The following is a 17,829-nucleotide window of genomic DNA, read 5'->3' on the forward strand; positions in this document are numbered from 1 at the left end:
GAAATTATTGGAGAGGATTCTTCGAGACAGAATTTACTCCAACTTGGAAATAAGTGGATGTATTAGCAAGAGGCAACATGGTTTTGTGAAGGGGAGGTTGTGTCTCACTAACTTGATCGAGTTTTTCGAGGAAGTGACAAAGATGATTGATGAGGGTAGGGCAATGGATATTGTCTACATGAGTTTCAGCAAGGCCTTTAACAAGGTCCCTCATGGCAGACTGGTACAGAAGGTGAAGTCACACAGGATCAGAGGTGAGCTGGCAAGGTGGATACAGAACTGGCTCGGTCATAGAAGACAGAGGGTAGCACTGGAAGGCTGCGTTTCTGAATGGAGGGCTGTGACAAGTGACATTCCTCAGGGATCAGTGCTGGGACTTTTGCTGTTTGTAATATATACATATAAATGATTTGGAGGAAAATGTAACTGGTTTGATTAGTAAGTTTGCAGACGACACAAAGGTTGGTGGAAATGCGGATAACAATGAGGACCATCAGAGGATACAGATCAATTGGAGACTGGGTGAAGAGATGGCAGATGGAGTTTAAGACGGACAAATGGGAGGTAATGCATTTTGGAAGGTCTAATACAGATGGGAAATATACAGTAAATGGCAGGACCCTTAAGAGTATTGATAGGTAAAGGGATCTGGGTGTACAGGTACACAGATATTTGCAAGTGGCAACACAGGTGGAAAAGGTAGTCAAAAAGGCATACGGCATGCTTGCCTTCATCGGCTGGGGCATTAAGTTTAAAAATTGGCAAGTCATGTTGCAGCTTTATAGCTTAGTTAGACCGCACTTGGAACACAGTGTTCAATGCTGGTCGCCACAGTACCAGAAGGACGTGGAGGCTTTGCAGAAAAGATTTACCATGATGTTGCTTGGTATGGAGGACATTAGCTATGAGGAGAGGTTGGAGAAACTTGGTTTGTTCTCACTGGAGCGACGGAGGTTGAGGGGAGACCTGATAGAAGTTGACAAGATTATGAGGGGCATGGACAGAGTGGATAGTCAGAAGCTTTTTCCCAGGGTGGAAGAATCAATCACTAGGGGGCATAGGTTTAAAGTGCAAGGGGCAAGGTTTTAAAGGAGATGTACAAGGCAAGTTTTTTTTTTACAGAGGGTGGTGGGTGCCTGGAACTCACTGCCGGGAGAGGGAGTGGAAGCAGTGAGTTCCACTCGTGACTTTTAAGGGGCATCTGGACAATACATGAATAGGATGGGAATGGAGGGATATGGTCCCGGGAAGGGTAGGGGCTTTTAGTTCAATTGGACAGCATGGTTGGTGCAGGTCTGGAGGGCCAAAGGGCCTATTGTTGTGCTGTAATGTTCTTTGTTCTAAGACTCCATGGTGGTAGTGGTTAGCATTGCCTCACAGCGCCAGGGACCTGTGTTCGATTCCTGACTTGGGTCACTATCTGTGTGGAGTCTGCACATTCACTCCGTGTAGTAAAGCGTTTGATAAAGTCCCTCATGGTAGGTTGGTGCAAAGGGTTGGATCTCATGGGATGAAGGGGGAGGTGGCTAGATGGGTGGAGAACTGGCTTGGTCACAGAAGACAGAGGGTGGTAGTGGAAGGGTCTTTTTCCGGCTGGATGCCTGTGACTAGTGGGCTCTGTATTGGGATCTCTGCTGTTTGTGATTTATATAAACGATCTGGAAGAAGGTGTAACTGGGGTGATCAGTAAGTTTGCGGACGACACGAAAATGGCTGGACTTGCAGATAGTGAGGAACATTGTCGGAGGCTACAGAAGGATATACATAGGCTGGAAATTTGGGCAAAGAAATGGCAGATGGAGTTCAATCCAGATAAATGCGAAGTGATGCATTTTGGTAGAACTAATGTAGGGGGGAGCTATACGATAAATGGCAGAACCATAAAGGGTGTAGATATGCAGAGGGACTGGGTGTGCAAGTCCACAGATCCTTGAAGGTGACGTCACAGGTGGAGAAGGTAGTGAATAAGGCATATGGCATGCTTGCCTTTATAGGACAGGGCATAGAGTATAAAAGTTGGGGTCTGATGTTGCAGTTGTATAGAACATTGGTTCGGCCGCATTTGGAATACTGCGCCCAGTTCTGGTCGCCACACTATCAGAAGGACGTGGAGGCTTTAGAGAGAGTGCAGAGGAGGTTTACCAGGATGTTGCCTGGTATGGAAGGGCTTAGTTATGAGGAGAGATTGGGTAAACTGGGGTTGTTCTCACTGGAAAGACGGAGGATGAGGGGTGACCTAATAGAGGTGTATAAAATTGTGAAAGGCATAGATAGGGTGAACGGTGGGAAACTTTTTCCCAGGTCGGTGGTGACGTTCACGAGGGGTCATAGGTTCAAGGTGAGGGGCGGGGGGGGGGGAAGGTTTAACACGGATATCAGAAGGACGTATTTTACACAGAGGGTGGTGGGGGCCTGGAATGCGCTGCCAGGCAAGGTGGTGGAGGCGGGCACACTGGGAACGTTTAAGACTTATCTAGATAGCCACATGAATGGAGTGGGAATGGAGGGATACAAAAGGATGGTCTAGATTGGACCAGGGAGCGGCGCGGGCTTGGAGGGCCGAAGGGCCTGTTCCTGTGCTGTATTGTTCTTTGTGTCGGAGTGGGTTTCCTCCGGTGCTTCAGTTTCCTCCCACAGTCTGAAAGACGTGCTGGTTAGGTGCATTGACCCAAACAGGCGCCGGAATATAGCAACTAGGGGATTTTCACAGTAACTTCATGTTAATGCAAGCTCACTTGTGACTAATAACTAAACTTCAGAAACTTTTACTTTTTTATTCTTCCTGGCAAAGTGAACCATCCTCTTTATGTCCTCTTCACAACATACTTTCTTCGGTATTTTTCTTTTTTCCAGGGTGGAAATGTCAATTACTAGGGGACATCGGTTTAAGGTAAAAGGGGGAAAGTTTAAAGGAGATGTGAGAGACAAGTTTTTTACACAGATGGTGCTCAGCGCCTGGAATGCGCTGCCAGAAGAGGTGGTAGAAGCAGATACAATAGCAACATTTAAGAGACATCCTGATAGATACATGAATAGGCTGGGAATAGAGGGATGCGGAATGCATAGAGGCAAAAGGTCTTTAGAAAGGCATCATCTGTCAGTTGGCACAGGCTTTCTGGGCTGAAGGGTCTGTTCCTGTCCTGTATTGCTCTTTGTTCAGGTTTCTTTCTTTGCTCTTTGTATTTTTGTGTCATCTGCAAATTTTACCTGCCTTCATTCACCTCATCTAAGTCAATTGCAAGTGGTTGAAGTTCCAGCACAGACCCATGCGGAACTCCACTTCACATTCTGCCACCTACCACTTAGTCAAAGACCTATTTATGCATACGCTGTTTTCTGCCAGTCAGACAATCTTCAATCCAGGCTAATATGTTACCCCTACAGCATGAGCTTCTGTTTTCTACAATAACATTTGATGTGGCATCTTATCAAATGTGTTCTGGAAATCCAAGTATAATCCAGGCTCCACAGCATACCTTCAGAAAATCTCCAGTAACTCAGGAACTTCAGTAACTCCTTCAGAAAAATCCAATAAATTGATTAAGCATGATTTCCTTTTCACAAAACCATGTTAACTCTTCCCAATTACTTTGCGTTTTTCAACATGCCCAGTTATAACCTCTTTAATGATCTATTCTAACACTTTCCCCACAACAGATGTCAAGCTAACCTGCCTATCATTTCCTGTTTTCTGCCTCCCTTCTTGAATCGAGGGGTTATATTTGTTACTTTCCAGGCTGATGGAACCTTTCCAGAATTTAATGACTTTTGGAAAATTAACACCAACACATCTACTATCCCATTCGCCACGTCTTTTAAGATCCTAGGATGAAGTCCATCAGGACCCGGAGACTTGTCAGTTCGCAGCTCCATCAGTTTGCTCAGTACCACTTCCCTAGTGATTGTAATTTGACCAAGTTCCTCTCTCCATTCTACCTCCTGATTTACAGCTATTACAAGAATTGTTTTTGTATCTTCTATACTTCATAGAACCCTACAGGGCAGAAAGAGGCAATTGGGCCCATCAAGTCTACACTGACCACAATCCCACCCAGGCCCTATCCCCATATCCCTACATATTTACCAGCTAATCCCTCTAACCTACACATCTCAGGACACTAAGGGGCAATTTTAGCATAGCCAATCAACCTAGCCCGCACATCCGGATGGGATGTACCCCAGGTTACTGTGGGAGGCAAGGGAAGAGATTGCAGAGCCTCTGGCGATGACCCTTGCATCGTCGATGGAGACGGGAGAGGTGCCGGAGGATTGGAGGATTGCGGATGTGGTTCCTATTTTCAAGAAGGGGAATAGGGATAGCCCAGGAAATTACCGACCGGTGAGTCTAACCTCAGAGGTTGGTAAGCTGATGGAGAAGATCCTGAGGGACAAGATTTATGAGCATTTTGAACATAGAACAGTACAGCACAGAACAGGCCCTTCGGCCCACAATGTTGTGCCGAGCTTTATCTGAAACCAAGATCAAGCTATCCCACTCCCTATCATCCTGGTGTGCTCCATGTGCCTATCCAATAACCGCTTCAATGTTCCTAAAGTGTCTGACTCCACTATCACTGCAGGCAGTCCATTCCACACCCCAACCACTCTCTACGTAAAGAACCTACCTCTGATATCCTTCCTGTATCTCCCACCACGAACCCTATAGTTATGCCCCCGTGTAATAGCTCCATCCACCCGAGGAAATAGTCTTTGAACGTTCACTCTATCTATCCCCTTCATCATTTGATAAACCTCTATTAAGTCTCCCCTCAGCCTCCTCCGCTCCAGAGAGAACAGCCCTAGCTCCCTCAACCTTTCCTCATAAGACCTACCCTCCAAACCAGGCAGCATCCTGGTAAATCTCCTCTGCACTCTTTCCAGCGCTTCCACATCCTTCTTATAGTGAGGTGACCAGAACTGCACACAATATTCCAAATGTGGTCTCACCAAGGTCCTGTACAGTTGCAGCACAACCCCACGGCTCTTAAACTCAAACCCCCTGTTAATAAAAGCTAACACACTATAGGCCTTCTTCACAGCTCTATCCACTTGAGTGGCAACCTTCAGAGATCTGTGGATATGGACCCCAAGATCTCTCTGTTCCTCCACAGTCTTCAGAACCCTACCTTTGACCCTGTAATCCACATTTAAATTTGTCCTACCAAAATGAATCACCTCACATTTATCAGGGTTAAACTCCATTTGCCATTTTTCAGCCCAGCTTTGCATCCTATCTATGTCTCTTTGCAGCCTACAACAGCCCTCCACCTCATCCACTACTCCACCAATCTTGGTGTCATCAGCAAATTTACTGATCCACCCTTCAGCCCCCTCCTCTAAGTCATTAATAAAAATCACAAAGAGCAGAGGACCAAGCACTGATCCCTGCAGCACTCCGCTAGCAACCTGCCTCCAATCCGAAAATTTTCCATCGACCACCACCCTCTGTCTTCGATCAGACAGCCAGTTACCTATCCAATCGGCCAACTTTCCCTCTATCCCACACCTCCTCACTTAGAGAAGTTTAGTATGCTCAAGAATACTCAGCATGGCTTTGTCAAAGGCAGATCGTGTTCCTCTCTCCATTCTACCTCCTGATTTACAGCTATTACAAGAATTGTTTTTGTATCTTCGATAGTTCATAGAACCCTACAGTGCAGAAAGAGGCCATTGGGCCCATCGAGTCTACACCGACCACAATCCCACCCAGGTCCCACCCCCACATATTTACCCACTAATCCCTCTAACCTACACATCCTTCTATCCCTCTAATCTTCTTTTGTGAAGACAGAAGCAAAATTTTTGTTCATTTGATCAGCTATTTCCTTATTATCAAATATTAATTCCCCATTCTCACTCTCCAGAAGACCAAGTTACTTTTTCTCCTTTTTAAATACCTGTAGAAACTTTTGCTATCTATTTTTACTTTTCTAGCTATCTTTCCCCCATACTTTAAATTTATTTTTCCTCATCAACCACCTTGCTCATTCTCTTCTGTTCTTTACATTCTGACCAATTATCTGACCTGCCACTCACCTTTGCCTTAAGTTTGATGTTTTTCTTAACTTCTTCAGTTTAGCATAGATGGTGGATCCTGCTCTTGGTATTTTTCTTTATAGTAGGAATATACTTATTCTGCACATTCAGAAATATTGCCTTAAATGTCAGTCACTGCTTCTCTATTGATTTATCCTCCAGCTTTCCACTCCACTACAGCTGGCTCAGCTTTCATGTCCATTTATTTGCTCTTATTTAAGTTGAAAATACTAGTCTTAGAGTCACTCTTCTTTCAAACTGAATGCGAAGTTCAATGATATTGTGGTCACTGCTAAGTACATATGTCTTTACGCGGAGGTCATTAATTAATCCTGTCACATTACACAATACAAATCTAATATAACATGCTCTCTGGTTGGTCCCAGAATGTGCTACTCTAAGGGGCTGTCTTGAAAACATTCTATGAACTCATCCAGGTTACAATTTTTCCAGTATATGTCGATTAAAATCACTCATGATAATTGCCATCCCTTTATCAAGCGCCTGATATTATTACTTTGTCCTACATTGTGGTTACTGTTTGGGGGCGGGGAGGGTGAGGTGGGGGAAAAGCAAAACCCACTTTTCCCACACCAGTCTTTGAGCTAAACATTAATTTCTCTGATCGTATTTACCCTTTGTAGTTTGCAGAGGGCTTAGGTAATAATCCAGAGATTACTTTTGACGTATTGATTCTTAATTTGGTCCAAGGTTCTCATACTGACTGTACAAAACCTCATTCCTTGTCCTGTCTATGTCATTGGTAACTACAAGGACCATGATGACTGGATCCTCCCCCTCCCACTGCATGTTCCTTGTCAACCATGAACTGATGTTCCTGGCACTGGGCAGACAACACAACCATCTGGACTCTTGCTCTTTACTCCAGAGAATGGTGTCTCTCCTCCTCAGGCTCCTCCATTGCTGTCTGCTCAACCCCTTCACTTTCGTCACATTTGCATCCTCCTGCCCCTTGCACTGACCAAAATGACCCTATTCTAAGAGGCCTTCTCGAACAAAGTGTCCAGGTATTTCTCCCCCTCCCTTATGTTGCACAGTGTGTGCAGTTCAGCTTCTAGATCCTCATCTGGAATTCCTCCAACTGCTTACACTTTCTGCAGATGTTTGTCAGGAATCGACTTGGAATCCAAAGTACCCACATTCCACAGCTGCAACATAATACCTGCCCTACCACTGTTACTTATGTTATTTAGTCAACTTAATTTGATTACACATTTTATTAATTTGGAATAATTCCTATGAATACGATACCTCTTTCCTCCATGCACTGAATTCCCATGTGAACCAAATTTATTACTCACTCGGTCTCTGTCACACTCTGATATAGTCGCTAGTCTCTTCACAGCTCCCTACTGAAGCCCAGAATCCTCAGCAACACTAGTGTAATATTGAGTAAAGATTAAACAACAAGAACCAGATTCCAGTGGTGTGGGTGAGGAATGAGAGTGGGGAGAGCTAGTGAATCCGCACTCTCATTTTTCTGCAGGAATCCTTGTTCTTGCCCCGTTTTAATTTCTCATAGAACATAGAAAAGCTACAGCACAAACAGGCCCTTCGGCCCTCAAGTTGCGCCGAACATGTCCCTACCTACTAGGCTTACCTATAACCCTCTATCTTACGAACTTCCATGAACTTATCCAAAAGTCTCTTAAAAGACCCTATCGAATCCGCCTCCACCACCACTACCGGCAGTCGATTCCACACACCCACCACCCTCTGAGTAAAAAACTTACCCCTAACATCTCCTCTGTACCTACTCCCCAGCACCCTAAACCTGTGACCTCTTGTGGCAACCATTCCAGCCCTGGGTAAAAGCCGCTGAGAATCCATTCTCTCAATACCTCTCAACATCTTATACACCTCTATCAGGTTAACTCTCATCCTTCGCCTCTCCAAGGAGAAAAGACCTAGCTCTCTCAACCTATCCTCATAAGGCATGCCACCTAATCCAGGCAACATCCTTGAAAATCTCCTCTGCACCCTTTCTATGGCTTCCACATCCTTTCTGTAATGAGGCGACCAGAGCTGGGCACAGTACTCCAGGTGGGGTCCGATCAGGGTCTTATACAGCTGCAGCATTATCTCCCGATTTCTAAACTCAATCCCTCTATTGATGAAGGCCAGTATTTCATACGCCGCCTTAACCACAGCCTCTACCTGCGACGCTGCTTTGAGCATCCAATGAACCCGGACCCCAAGATCCTTCTGATCTTCCACACTGCCAAGCATCTTACCCTTAATATTATATTCTTTCATCCTATTCGACCTGCCAAAATGAACCACCACATACTTATCTGGGTTGAAGTCCATCTGCCACTTCTCCGCCCAGTCTTGCAACTTATCTATGTCTCGTTGCAACTGCTGACATCCCTCTACACTATCCACAACACCACCAACCTTTGTGTCATCAGCAAACTTGCCAACCCATCCTTCCACTTCCTCATCCAGGTCATTTATAAAAATCACAAAGAGCAAGGGTCCCAGAACAGATCCCTGGGGCACTTCACTGGTGACCCACCTCCATGCTGAAAAAGACCCATCTACAACCACTCTTTGCCTTCTGTGGGCAAGCCAGTTCTCAATCCACAAAGCAATGTCCCCTTGTATCCCATGCCCCTTCACTTTCTCAATAAGCCTAGCATGGGGCACCTTATCAAATGCCTTGCTGAAATCCATATAAACTACATCTATCGCTCTTCCCTCGTCTATGTGTCTAGTTACGTCTTCAAAAAATTCAATTTGGCTCGTAAGGCATGATCTGCCTTGGACAAAGCCGTGCTGGCTATTTCTGATCATACTATTCCTCTCCAGATGTTCATAAATCCTGCCGCTCAGGATCTTCTCCATCAACTTACCAATCACTGAGGTTAGACTCACTGGTCTATAATTTCCCGGGCTATCTCTTCTCCCTTTCATAGAACCATAGAACCATAGAAAATTACAGCTCAGAAACAGGCCTTTTGGCCCTTCTTGTCTGTGCCGAACCATTTTATGCCTAGTCCCACTGACCTGCACTTGGACCATATCCCTCCACACCCCTCTCATCCATGAACCCATCCAAGTTTTTCTTAAATGTTAAAAGTGACCCCGCATTTACCACTTTATCCGGCAGCTCATTCCACACTCCCACCACTCTCTGCGTGAAGAAGCCCCCCCTAATATTCCCTTTAAACTTTTCTCCTTTCACCCTTAACCCATGCCCTCTGGTTTTTTTCTCCCCTAGCCTCAGCGGAAAAAGCCTGCTTGCATTCACATTTCATGACCTTGGGCCTGCAGGAACAGACCATCTCCAGTGCCTGGGTCTAAACTGTGAGTTGTTACTTCACACCTCCAATGGCAGGGGGAATAGTTTTCTATCCCCCATGTTCAGCCTGAAGGACTTTCCCACAGAAAGGCCCAGTAATATGGAGCTGAATGTTCCCTTTGGAACCACCTCCTAGATTCAGCATTCCAGCTGGGAGGGACACTTTCTCCTCCCAATCTCTCCATGCTGGCTGTCTCTGTACACTCTCTCCTGAATATCAGGGTTATTGCTGGGGTTATTTGGACAGGTTTTCTGCTTTCCCATGGTCTGAGTGAAGGTCTGTGTTGAATGCCATTGCTGAATTAACTTACTTCCTCTCACATTCCAGCTGGCCACTTGTACAAGACTGAACAAGACCCTGGCAAACCCCCTCCCACTGAGTGCCCATCACTTACACTATAAATTGCCCGCCATTGATGCTGCTTTAGGACAGACTCTGAGTCTCTGAACCCTCTCCCAAGCTCAGAGCCCAGTGGCACCCAGCTACTTACCCATGACCAGGAACAGTCCACTTCACAGGAGCCCTTGGTTACACTCTTCAGCTGCAGCAAGAGCCTGGACTCAGTGAGCTGAGCCACTGTATTCAACCTTACCACCCCAACCTGCTCCCAGTCAAGGTTGGATACTGTTCCCTACCTGCAATTCTCCCAATGGGTGTCAGAGGTTCCTCCTGGGCTGCTATGGGGACGATCAGATGATTCCGATATAATAGTTCCTCCCGGGAGAGGTTTAAAGGCTTATCCTTGTGCGGATTCTGTTCTGTCATCCTGGGTCTGTTCAATATCAGTGGGTTCATCATGGAAGTATTTATTAACTGGATGACTCGGGAGGTATCCTGTGGTGAACCATTTGTCCGGTGAGCTATGTTCTCAGTGCCTGATGGACAATGGTTCTCATCAACCGGAGAAATGGATAGTCTTTGTTCGATATCAGGTGAGGAGCTGTGTGTATTCTCCGCCTGAGACCTGGGGGTCTGATTCCTCTCGGATGGCTGCATAAGGCTCTGGGAGTTTTCTCGTTCACTTTCCGGAGACAAGCGGTGCTGGTTCTCACCTGGGGAGCGAAGCAACCGCTGCAGTGGTTCCAGCGAAGGCTGAATGCGATGACTGATCTGCTCCGAAGGGCGCACATTTCTGTGCAGCAAGTCTGGGACAGAAAGAGAGAGTGAGGTGCTAAACATAAAATTCACCCAGCTTAGAACATAGAACATAGAACATTACAGCGCAGAACAGGCCCTTCGGCCCACGATGTTGCACCGACCAGTTAAAAAAAAACTGTGACCCTCCAACCTAAACCAATTTCTTTTCGTCCATGAACCTATCTACGGATCTCTTAAACGCCCCCAAACTAGGCGCATTTACTACTGATGCTGGCAGGGCATTCCAATCCCTCACCACCCTCTGGGTAAAGAACCTACCCCTGACATCGGTTCTATAACTACCCCCCCTCAATTTAAAGCCATGCCCCCTCGTGCTGGATTTCTCCATCAGAGGAAAAAGGCTATCACTATCCACCCTATCTAAACCTCTAATCATCTTATATGTTTCAATAAGATCCCCTCTTAGCCGCCGCCTTTCCAGCGAAAACAATCCCAAATCCCTCAGCCTCTCCTCATAGGATCTCCCCTCCATACCAGGCAACATCCTGGTAAACCTCCTCTGCACCCTCTCCAAAGCCTCCACATCCTTCCTGTAATGTGGGGACCAGAACTGCACACAGTACTCCAAGTGCGGCCGCACCAGAGTTGTGTACAGTTGCAACATAACGCTACGACTCCTAAATTCAATCCCCCTACCAATAAACGCCAAGACACCATATGCCTTCTTAACAACCTTATCTACTTGATTCCCAACTTTCAGGGATCTATGCACACATACACCTAGATCCCTCTGCTCCTCCACACTATTCAAAGTCCTCCCGTTAGCCCTATACTCAACACATCTGTTATTCCTACCAAAGTGAATTACCTCACACTTCTCCGCATTAAACTCCATCCGCCACCTCTCGGCCCAACTTTGCAACCTGTCTAAGTCTTCCTGCAAACTACGACACCCTTCCTCACTGTCTACCACACCACCGACTTTGGTGTCATCAGCAAATTTGCTAATCCACCCAACTATACCCTCATCCAGATCATTAATAAATATTACAAACAGCAGTGGCCCCAAAACAGATCCCTGAGGTACACCACTTGTAACCGCACTCCATGATGAATATTTACTATCAACCACCACCCTCTGTTTCCTATCCGCTAGCCAATTCCTGATCCAATTTCCTAGATCACCCCCAATCCCATACATCTGCATTTTCTGCAGAAGCCTACCATGGTGAACCTTATCAAACGCCTTACTAAAATCCATATATACCACGTCCACTGCCTTGCCCCCATCCACCTCCTTGGTCACTTTCTCAAAAAACTCAATAAGGTTAGTAAGGCACGACCTACCTGCCACAAAACCATGCTGACTATCACCTATCAATTCATTACTCTCCAAATAACTATAAATCCTATCCCTTATAATTTTTTCCAACATCTTGCCGACAACAGAAGTGAGACTCACCGGTCTATAATTCCCGGGGAAGTCTCTGTTCCCCTTCTTAAACAATGGGACAACATTCGCTAACCTCCAATCTTCTGGTACTATACCAGAGGCCAACGACGACCTGAAGATCAGAGCCAGAGGCTCTGCAATCACTTCTCTTGCCTCCCAGAGAATCCTTGGATAAATCCCATCCGGACCAGGGGATTTATCTATTTTCAGACCCTCCAGAATATCCTGCACATCCTCCTTATCAACTGTAATACTGTCTATTCTAGAACATCCAAACCCAACCTCACCTCCCCCCCCGCCGCCCCCCCCCCCCCCCCCCACAAACCCACCCTCACCTCCCCCCCCACAAAAACACCCTCACCTCCCCTCCCACAAACCCACCCTCACCTCCCCTCCCACAAACCCCCCCTCACCTCCCCTCCCACAAACCCCCCCTCACCTCCCCTCCCACAAACCCCCCCTCACCTCCCCTCCCACAAACCCCCCCTCACCTCCACCCCCCCGCCGTCCCCCCCCCCACAAACCCAACCTCACGTCCCCTCCCACAAACCCACCCTCACCTCCCCTCCCACAAACCCACCCTCACCTCCCCCCCGTCCCCCCCCCCACAAACACACCCTCACCTCCACCCCCCCCGTCCCCCCCCACAAACCCGCCCTCACCTCCCCCCCCGCCGAAACACCCTCACCTCCCCCCCCGTCCCCCCCCACAAACCCACCCTCACCTCCCCCCCCCACAAAAACACCCTCACCTCCCCCCCCCGCCGTCCCCCGTCCCCCACAGAAACATCCTCACCTCCCCCCCCGTTCCCCCCCCCCCACAAACCCACCCTCACCTCCCCTCCCACAAACCCACCCTCCCCTCCCACAAACCCACCCTCACCTCCCCTCCCACAAACCCACCCTCACCTCCCCCCCCCGTCCCCCCCCACAAACACACCCTCACCTCCACCCCCCCCGTCCCCCCCCACAAACCCGCCCTCACCTCCCCTCCCACAAACCCACCCTCACCTCACCCCCACAAACCCACCCTCCCCCCACCCCCCACAAACCCACCCTCCCGTCCCCCCCACAAACCCACCCTCCCCTCCCACAAACCCACCCTCACCTCCCCCGCCCCCCACAAACCCACCCTCACCTCCCCTCCCACAAACCCACCCTCACCTCCCCTCCCACAAACCCACCCTCACCTCCCCTCCCACAAACCCATCCTCACGTCCCCCCCCACAAACCCACCCTCACCTCCCCCCGCCCCCCACAAACCCACCCTCACGTCCCCCCCACAAACTCACCCTCACGGGAATGTGGTGAATAATTGGAGCCAGGAATGACTAACCTTCCAGGTGATTGTGAAGGATGACTTCAGGTGGATTATGCGGAGCAGCCACTGGCTGGAGGAAGGGCGGATACCAAATGGGAGATTCTCTCTGCTTCAGGATGTGGTGCAGTAACTCGTACAGAACATCTCCTGAGGAAACAGGTAGGGAACAAGCATCGCCAACAGTACGTTTACAATATTTACATTTACTGAAGTATCTCAGTCACATTATAGAACAAAATATGACAATGGGCGGGGGGAGCGGGGTGGGTCGCAGGAAGAAGGGGGAGATGGCGGGGTGCAGGCACAGACAGCTGGTGGAAGTGCCAAACACGTTGGTACCGGGCCCTTCCCAAATCTGCACTTCCCTTAAAGCCCCGATTTCTAACTGTTAATATTGAATCATGCGAGATACAAGCAGATGCTTTAAGTTGAGGAGAAGATTCACAATTGTAGAAGTATTAGGAATTTCTTCACAAGAGAATAATCACTGTTCATGTTGGGTGTTGGGAGAAACTGGCCCAGTCTGTGCATTTCCTCTGGGAAGAACCCTGGTTGAATGTACAGACTGAGTCCAGACTCATTGTGTCCTCAGCAAATGAACAATGGATTTAAAAGACCTGGGCTCAAATTGCCTCCCCCAACACTACTCTATCCAACCCCCACACTCAGTTTTTGACTCCCCTCATTGTGCCCCTGGTCCTGGTCACAGCTGTCAGAATTTCCTGGCACAACATAAGAACATAAGAAATAGGAGCAGGAGTAGGCCATCTAGCCCCTCGAGCCTGCCCCGCCATTCAATAAGATCATGGCTGATCTGAAGTGGATCAGTACCACTTACCTGCCTGATCCCAATAACCCCTAATTCCCTTACCGATCAGGAATCCATCTATCCGTGATTTAAACATATTCAACGAGGTAGCCTCCACCACTTCAGTGGGCAGAGAATTCCAGAGATTCACCACCCTCTGAGAGAAGAAGTTCCTCCTCAACTCTGTCCTAAACTGACCCCCCTTTATTTTGAGGCTGTGCCTCTCGTTCTAGTTTCCTTTCTAAGTGGAAAGAATCTCTCCACCTCTACCCTATCAGCCCCTTCATTATCTTATAGGTCTCTATAAGATCCCCCCTCAGCCTTCTAAATTCCAACGAGTACAAACCCAATCTGCTCAGTCTCTCCTCATAATCAACACCCCTCATCTCTGGTATCAACCTGGTGAACTTTCTCTGCAACTCCCTCCAAGGCCAATATATCCTTCCGCAAATCAGGGGACCAATACTGCACACAGTATTCCAGCTGCGGCCTCACCAATGCCCTGTACAGATGCAGCAAGACATCTCTGCTTTTATATTCTATCCCCCTTGCGATATAGGCCAACATCCCATATGCCTACTTGATCACCTGTTGTACCTGCAGACTGGGTTTTTGCGTCTCATGCACAAGGGCCCCCAGGTCCCTTTGCACAGTAGCATGTTGTAATTTCTTTCCATTTAGATAATAATCCAATTTGCTATTATTTCCTCCAAAGTGAATAACCTCGCATTTGTTAACACTATACTCCATCTGCCAGATCCTCGCCCACTCACTCAGCCTGTCCAAATCTCTCTGCAGACATTCTACGCCCTCCACACGATTCACTTTTCCATTTATCTTTGTGTCGTCTGCAAACTTTGTTACCCTACACTTAGTCCCCTCCTCCAGATCGGTCTATGTAAATGGTAAATAGTTGAGGCCCCAGTACCGATCCCTGCGGCACGCCACTAGTTACCATCTGCCAACCAGAAAAGCACCCATTTATTCCGACTCTCTGCTTCCTGTCGGATAGCCAATTCCCCAATCCACGCTAACACCCTACCCCAACTCCGTGTGACCCACATCTTCTTCAGCAACCTTTTGTGAGGCACCTTATCAAACGCCTTTTGGAAATCCAAAAACACCGCATCCACCGGTTCCCCTCCGTCAACCGCACTAGTCACATCTTCATAAAAATCCAACAAGTTCGTCAAGCACGACTTTCCCCTCATGAATCCATGCTGCGTCTGCTTAATCGAACCATTCTTATCCAGATGGCCCGCTATTTCTTCTTTAATGATGGATTCCAGCATTTTCCCAACTACAGACGTTCAGCTAAACCGGCCTGTAGTTACCCGCCTTTTGTCTATTTCCTTTTTTAAACAGCGGCGTAACATTAGCCGTTTTCCAATCCGCCGGCACTACCCCAGAATCCAATGAATTTTGATAAATAACCACTAATGCATCCGCTATTACCTCTGACATTTCTTTCAGTACCCTGGGATGCATTCCATCCGGGGCCCGGGGACTTGTCCACCTTCAGTCCCGTTAGTCTACCAAGCCACTGCCTCCCTGGTAACTTTAATTGTATTGAGTACCTCCCCTCCTACCAACCCTCTATCATTAATATTCGGTAAACTATTTGTATCTTCCACCGTGAAGACCGACACAAAAAACTTAGTTTAAAGTTTCAGCCATTTCCTCAATTTCCCACTATTAAATCCCCCCTCTCGTCCTCCAAGGGTCCAACATTCACTCTTGCCACTCTATTCCTTTTTGTATATTTGTAAAAGCTTTTACTATCATTTTTTATATTTAGGGCTAGCCTAGCTTCATAACCTATCTTTCCTTTCTTTATCGCTTTCTTAGTTGTTCTTTGTTGTCTCTTAAAGTTTTCCCAATCTCCGATTCTCCACTATTTTTGGCCACTCTGTAAGCACTCGTCTCTTAATTTAATACTCTCCTTAATTTCCTTCGTTATCCACGGCTGGTTTCTTACGGTCCTTCTTTATCACCGGAATATATTGTTGCTGAGTACTGAAAAGGATCTCCTTAAAAATCCTCCACTGATCCTCAGCTGTCCTACCTACCAGTCTGCTCTCCCAGTCCACCTTAGCCAATTCAGCCCTCATCCTATCGTACTTCCCTCTGTTCAAACAGAGGACACTGGTATGGACCCTACTGTCTCCTCTTCCATTTGTATCAGAAATTCGACCATATTGTGATCACTTGACCCAAGAGGGTCCTTCACAAGAACATCCTTAATTCTACCTACCTCGTTACACATTAGCAGATCTAAGATAACTCGTTCCTCGTCGGTTCTGTAACATACTGTTCAAGGTAACTATCCCGACAGCATTCTAAGAACTCTGCCGCCATCCCACCCCTTCCAACTTGAGTCAGCCAATCAATATGCAGGTTGAAGTCCCCCATGATTATTGCCGTTCCACTGGAGGGAGAGCTCCTTACCTGAATGAGGGCAGCGATATCGAAAATCCTCTTTGGTGAGCAAGCACAAAGCTTTACCATTCATCTCAAACATGTCACTTTCCATTGGTCGCAGGGAGTATTCCTGCTCTGCCCACTTCAGCCACTGTGCCACATCCACCCTATTCCAAAACACAGGCTGGAGGCCTAGCAAACAAGACAGAGTCAGTCAGAGCCTCCAACTGGAGTCAGCAACTCATCAACACATGACATGCCTGTGAGGGAGGAGGGGGAGGGCGAGCGGGGGAGGAGGGGAGGGCGAGCGGGGGGGGAGGGGAGGGCGAGCGGGGGGGGAGGGGAGGGCGAGCGGGGGAGGAGGGGAGGGCGAGCGGGGGAGGAGGGGAGGGCGAGCGGGGGAGGAGGGGAGGGCGAGCGGGGGAGGAGGGGAGAGGGCGGAGGGGGAGGAGGGGAGGGCGAGCGGGGGAGGAAGGGAGGGCGGGGGAGGAGGGGAGGGCGAGCGGGGGAGGAGGGGAGGGCGAGCGGGGGAGGAGGGGAGGCGGCGGGGGAGGAGGGGAGGGCGAGCGGGGAGGAGGGGAGGGCGAGCGGGGAGGGCGGCGGGGGAGGCGAGCGGGGGGGCCAGCGGGAGGAGGGTCGAGCAAATTGTCGCATTGACAAAATCCGATGGAGGTGGGTTCCTGGATGAGTGGGGAGGGAGGCAGCAATTAAACCCAGGGAGGATCCTTATACCAAATCATCTTAGGCATTGGCATGGTTCCACTGTACACTGCAATTTATACGTATGTCCCACCACTGTCCATACAACCATAGAACATTACAGCACAGAAACAGGCCTTCTGGCCCTTCTTGCCTGTGCCGAACCATTTTTGTGCCTAGTCCCTCTGACCTGCACCTGGACCATATCCCTCCACACCCCTATCATCCATGTACCTGTCCAAGTTTTTCAAGTCCAGAAAGACGACAAGAGTCCTCGGCTGGTGGCCATGCAATGTACTCACTCTGTACTCAGTGGGAAACTGTTCTACATGAGTGGGGTGGGGTGGGGGTAGAAGTTTAGATGAGGAGGGGAGTGTTATTTGAAAACCCGGGTGAGAATTTAAAAATCAAGATTTTGCTAATCAAGGCAGTATAGATCAATGTGTGGATGGTTTAGCAGTCAATGAGGCAATGGGAGCACATATTGGTCAGGCAAAGGATAAATAGATGCTTCAGGAGAGCTGGGAACATGGATCATCATTCTCATTCACCACCCTGATCACTAGAAACAGGATGTGGAGATGCTGGCGTTGGACTGGGGTAAACACATTAAGAAGTCTCACAACACCACTAGAAACAGCACAGAGAAAGACATGAACCATTGGGAT

The 17,829-nt window shown here is 48.2% G+C and overlaps 1 protein-coding gene across 1 annotated transcript in view; it reads right to left on the reverse strand.

The window, feature by feature from the left end:
- Nucleotides 1–16,648, reverse strand: part of LOC144486749 (transcription factor ETV6-like) — a 48,720-nt gene extending 32,072 nt beyond the window's left edge. The window contains exons 1-3 of the mRNA XM_078204776.1: nucleotides 16,490–16,648; nucleotides 13,249–13,380; nucleotides 9,998–10,507 (exon numbers count right to left, since the gene is read on the reverse strand). Of these exons, the coding sequence (XP_078060902.1) occupies nucleotides 9,998–10,507; nucleotides 13,249–13,380; nucleotides 16,490–16,574 (727 nt within the window). The 5' untranslated portion in view covers nucleotides 16,575–16,648. The remainder of the gene's footprint in view (nucleotides 1–9,997; nucleotides 10,508–13,248; nucleotides 13,381–16,489) is intronic.
- Nucleotides 16,649–17,829: the final 1,181 nt, after the last annotated feature.

Source organism: Mustelus asterias, unplaced genomic scaffold (assembly GCF_964213995.1).
Source record: "Mustelus asterias unplaced genomic scaffold, sMusAst1.hap1.1 HAP1_SCAFFOLD_446, whole genome shotgun sequence".
Taxonomy (NCBI): domain Eukaryota; kingdom Metazoa; phylum Chordata; class Chondrichthyes; order Carcharhiniformes; family Triakidae; genus Mustelus; species Mustelus asterias.